Genomic DNA, 5,679 nt, shown 5'->3' on the forward strand with positions numbered 1-5,679 from the left:
GTCTATCGTTGTCTCTGATTGAGGATCATACTGAGGCAGCTGTCTATCGTTGTCTCTGATTGGGGATCATACTGAGGCAGCTGTCTATCGTTGTCTCTGATTGGGGATCATACTGAGGCAGCTGTCTATCGTTGTCTCTGATTGGGGATCATACTGAGGCAGCTGTCTATCGTTGTCTCTGATTGGGGATCATACTGAGGCAGCTGTCTATCGTTGTCTCTGATTGGGGATTGTACTGAGGCAGCTGTCTATCGTTGTCTCTGATTGGGTATCGTACTGAGGCAGCTGTCTATCGTTGTCTCTGATTGGGGATCATACTGAGGCAGCTGTCTATCGTTGTCTCTGATTGGGGATCATACTGAGGCAGCTGTCTATCGTTGTCTCTGATTGGAGATCATACTGAGGCAGCTGTCTATCGTTGTCTCTGATTGGGGATCATACTGAGGCAGCTGTCTATCGTTGTCTCTGATTGGGGATCATACTGAGGCAGCTGTCTATCGTTGTCTCTGATTGGGGATCATACTGAGGCAGCTGTCTATCGTTGTCTCTGATTGGGTATCACATATAAGTTGTCCTTTTTCCTTTTTTGGGTTTAGTGGGATCTTGTTGTTCTGTTTAGTGTCTGTGCCTGACAGAACTGTGCACTTTCGTTTTGTTTGTCGTTGTTATTTTCGTGTTGGTGTCGTCAATAAAAAGACGATGTGTACGCCTACCACGCTGCACCTTGGTCCACTCTTCATGCTACAAAAGGGAGCCGTTACACTCAGTATAGCCTGTGTAATAAACACAAACCCAGATGTTATGGTCTCAATCTCAGTATAGCCTGTGTAATAAACACAAACCCAGTTGTTATGGTCTCAATCTCAGTATAGCCTGTGTAATAAACATAAACCCAGATGTATTCATGTGCCTTATTTCTGACCCAGACGCATGCAGCATGCTTCTGATTCCCTATTTCAGTCTGAATTCTTTCTGGCATTCCAGAACACATTCCATTTCTATCTGTGTTTGTCTCCCCTGGAGTAGGGAGGGATGGAGGCTGAGGCTGGAAGGGATGAGGTGCAGGGAGGGATGAGGTGCTGGGAGGATTGGAGGCTGAGGCTGGGAGGGATGAGGTGCTGGGAGGGTTGGAGGCTGAGGCTGGGAAGGATGAGGTGCTGGGAGGGTTGGAGGCTGAGACTGGGATGAGTTGCTGGGAGGGTTGGAGGCTGGCAGGGATGAGGTGCTGGGAGGATTGGAGGCTGGCATGGATGAGGTGCTGGGAGGGTTGGGGGCTGAGGCTGGCAGGGATGAGGTGCTGGGAGGATTGGAGGCTGAGGCTGGCAGGGATGAGGTGCTGGGAGGGTTGGAGGCTGGCAGGGATGAGGTGCTGGGAGGATTGGAGGCTGAGGCTGGGAGGGATGAGGTGCTGGGAGGGTTGGAGGCTGAGGCTGGGAGGGTTGGAGGCTGAGGCTGGGATGAGTTGCTGGGAGGGTTGGAGGCTGGCAGGGATGAGGTGCTGGGAGGATTGGAGGCTGGGGCTGGCAGGGATGAGGTGCTGGGAGGATTGGAGGCTGAGGCTGGCAGGGATGAGGTGCTGGGAAGGTTGGAGGCTGAGGTGCTGGGTAAGTTAGGGTCAAATATAAGTTAGCTCACCACTGCAGATCTTAGCTCTTATCAGTTAATAGATCATATCAGATAATAGATCATATCAGATAATAGATCATATCAGATCATATCAGATAATAGATCATATCAGATCATAGATCATATCAGATCATAGATCATATCAGATCATATCATATAATAGATCATATCAGATAATAGATCATAGATCATATCAGATCATAGATCATATCAGATAATAGATCATAGATCATATCAGATAATAGATCATAGATCATATCAGATCATAGATCATATCAGATAATAGATCATAGATCATATCAGATAATAGATCATAGATCATATCAGATCATAGATCATATCAGATAATAGATCATATCAGATCATATCAGATCATAGATCATATCAGATCATAGATCATATCAGATCATATCATATAATAGATCATATCAGATCATAGATCATATCAGATAATAGATCATAGATCATATCAGATAATAGATCATATCAGATAATAGATCATATCAGATAATAGATCATATCAGATCATATCAGATCATAGATCATATCAGATAATAGATCATATCAGATCATAGATCATATCAGATCATAGATCATATCAGATAATAGATCATATCAGCTCATATCAGATAATAGATCATATCAGATAATAGATCATAGATCATATCAGATCATAGATCATATCAGATAATAGATCATAGATCATATCAGATAGATCATATCAGATCACAGATCATATCAGATCATAGATCATATCAGATCATATCATATAATAGATCATATCAGATAATAGATCATAGATCATATCAGATCATAGATCATATCAGATAATAGATCATAGATCATATCAGATAGATCATATCAGATCACAGATCATATCAGATCATAGATCATATCAGATAATAGATCATAGATCATATCAGATAATAGATCATAGATCATATCAGATAATAGATCATATCAGATCATAGATCATATCAGATCATATCATATAATAGATCATATCAGATAATAGATCATAGATCATATCAGATCATAGATCATATCAGATCATAGATCATATCATATCAGATAATAGATAATATCAAATCATAGATCATATCAGATAATAGATCATATCAGATAATAGATCATATCAGATCATATCAGATAATAGATCATATCAGATAATAGATCATATCAGATCATATCAGATAATAGATCATATCAGATAATAGATCATAGATCATATCAGATCATAGATCATATCAGATAATAGATCATATCAGATAATAGATCATAGATCATATCAGATCATAGATCATATCAGATAATAGATCATAGATCATATCAGATAGATCATATCAGATCACAGATCATATCAGATCATAGATCATATCAGATCATATCATATAATAGATCATATCAGATAATAGATCATAGATCATATCAGATCATAGATCATATCAGATAATAGATCATAGATCATATCAGATAGATCATATCAGATCACAGATCATATCAGATCATAGATCATATCAGATAATAGATCATAGATCATATCAGATAATAGATCATAGATCATATCAGATAATAGATCATATCAGATAATAGATCATATCAGATCATAGATCATATCAGATCATATCATATAATAGATCATATCAGATAATAGATCATAGATCATATCAGATCATAGATCATATCAGATCATAGATCATATCATATCAGATAATAGATAATATCAAATCATAGATCATATCAGATAATAGATCATATCAGATAATAGATCATATCAGATCATATCAGATAATAGATCATATCAGATAATAGATCATATCAGATCATAGATCATATCAGATAATAGAGCATATCAGATAATAGATCATATCAGATCATATCAGATAATAGATCATATTAGATCATAGATCATATCAGATAATAGATCATATCAGATCATAGATCATATCAGATCATAGATCATATCAGAATATAGATCATATCAGATCACATTTAAAGTAGTGCACTGTTTATTGAATAGGGTGCCATCTGGGACTCATTTTTATCTGATTGTTTTTGAGCCAGTAATGATTCAGTATTTTCCTCAAGTTCACCGTCCAAGAATCTATAGGATCCAGACCAGCATGCATGTGGTGTCCACTGAATGGAAATTACTAGAAGCTAATTAGCGACCATCTACCTAGTTCTTCTTGTGCAATGAACACCCCCCCTCTCTCCCTCCCTCCTTCCTTCCTTCCTTCCTTCCCTCCCTCCCTCCCTCCCTCCCTCCCTCCCTCCCTCCCTCCCTCCCTCCCTCTCTCCCTCCCTACCACCAACAGCACGGCCGACCGAGCACCTGACCTGCCAGTCCACATGGACACCACCTCCACCCACATGCAACAAGGCATCCTGGCTAACGACAGTCTCAGCCTCCACCTCGACCGGCCGGGGTTCCACTCTGACATCACCAAGCATGTAGGAGTCCAGGCTGCTTTGATCACAGCGTACAGTCTGATCATCCTACTGGGTCTAGTAGGCAACGCCCTTGTCATCTACATGATCATCCGCTTCAGGAACATGAGGACGGTCACTAACTTCTTCATAGCTAACCTGGCCCTGGCCGACCTGTTGGTGGATACGTTGTGTTTACCGTTCACACTCGTTTATACCTTGCTCGACGAGTGGAAGTTCGGCGCGGTGCTGTGTCACATGGTCCCGTTCGCCCAGGCGCTGAGCGTGCACGTATCGATCCTGACGCTGACCGTCATCGCTCTGGAGCGCTACAGGTGTATCGTGTTCCACCTGGGCCAGCGCCTCACCTGGCGAAGCAGCCTGCTCATCGTGGCTCTCACCTGGACGCTGTCCGCCGTGCTGGCCGGCCCGCTCGCCATCTTCAGAGAGTACCGTCAGGAGGAGATCCCGTCCATCAACCTGAGGATCTCAGTCTGCTACGAGAAGTGGCCTTACGGCAGCAGCAGAGACGGAGTCATTTACAGCCTGTCTATGTTTCTGCTGCAGTATGTGCTGCCACTGTCCATCATCAGTTATGCCTACATCTGCATCTGGGTGAAGCTGAAGAACCACGTGAGTCCAGCGAGCCGCATCGACGCCATCCAGCGCAGGAAGAAGACCACCAAGATGCTGGTTATGGTGGTTGTAGTCTTCGCCACATGCTGGCTACCCTTCCACGTGTTTCAACTAGCCAGTGACCTAGACCTGGTCCTCAGCTTAAGACAATACAAGCTCATCTATACTCTCTTCCACATGGTAGCCATGTGCTCCACCTTCGCTAACCCGCTCCTGTACGGCTGGATGAATAAGAACTACAGGAATGGGTTCGTCATGGTGTTCAGGTGTGAGGCTAAACCAGACAGTATTCACCCTGAGGGATCCTTCAGGACCCGGTCACTAAGGAGGATGTCTCTGAATGGAGGACACCCTCCTACGGCCGTCTGATTGGTTGATTGGTCTGCGGTCTGATTGGTTGATTGATCTGCCGTCTGATTGAGGCTGCTGTGTGGAGGGAAATTAGTACCATCACAAAGGGAATCTGAGGCTGCTGAATTTGTTTTTAAATAAACCTTGTCGGAGCCAGAAAGGCCCGTAGGGTAGGAGTCCATCTCCTGTTTCTGTAGAGTGAGCCAGAAAGGCCCATAGGGCAGGAGTCCATCTCCTGTTTCTGTAGAGTGAACCAGAACGGCCCGTAGGGCAGGAGTCCATCTCCTGTTTCTGTAGAGTGAACCAGAACGGCCCATAGGGTAGGAGTCCATCTCCTGTTTCTGTAGAGTGAAACCACAACGGCCCATAGGGTAGGAGTCCATCTCCTGTTTCTGTAGAGTGGACCAGAACGGCCTGTAGGGCAGGAGTCCATCTCCTGTTTCAGTAGAGTGAACCAGAATGGCCCATAGGGCAGGAGTCCATCTCCTGTTTCTGTAGAGTGAACCAGAACGGCCCGTAGGGCAGGAGTCCATCTCCTGTTTCTGTAGAGTGAACCAGAACGGCCCATAGGGTAGGAGTCCATCTCCTGTTTCTGTAGAGTGAAACCAGAACGGCCCATAGGGTAGGAGTCCATCT

General features: G+C 43.6%; 1 protein-coding gene across 1 annotated transcript; it reads left to right on the forward strand.

Annotated features, from left to right (window-relative positions):
- Positions 1–3,964: 3,964 nt before the first annotated feature.
- On the forward strand, positions 3,965–5,061 carry npy7r (neuropeptide Y receptor Y7). Its single transcript, XM_090221235.1, has one exon. The coding sequence runs from the start codon at positions 3,979–3,981 to the stop codon at positions 5,059–5,061; it is 1,083 nt and encodes a 360-aa protein (XP_090077361.1). The 5' UTR covers positions 3,965–3,978.
- Positions 5,062–5,679: the final 618 nt, after the last annotated feature.

The sequence above is a fragment of the Oncorhynchus mykiss genome, chromosome 25, assembly GCF_057628025.1.
Source record: "Oncorhynchus mykiss isolate SJ-2025 chromosome 25, ASM5762802v1, whole genome shotgun sequence".
Classification (NCBI taxonomy): Eukaryota; Metazoa; Chordata; class Actinopteri; order Salmoniformes; family Salmonidae; genus Oncorhynchus; species Oncorhynchus mykiss.

Excerpts from the sequence above, each read along its gene's own strand:
- npy7r (XM_090221235.1), top strand. The coding sequence starts at position 3,979 with ATGGACACCACCTCCACCCACATGCAACAAGGCATCCTGGCTAACGAC.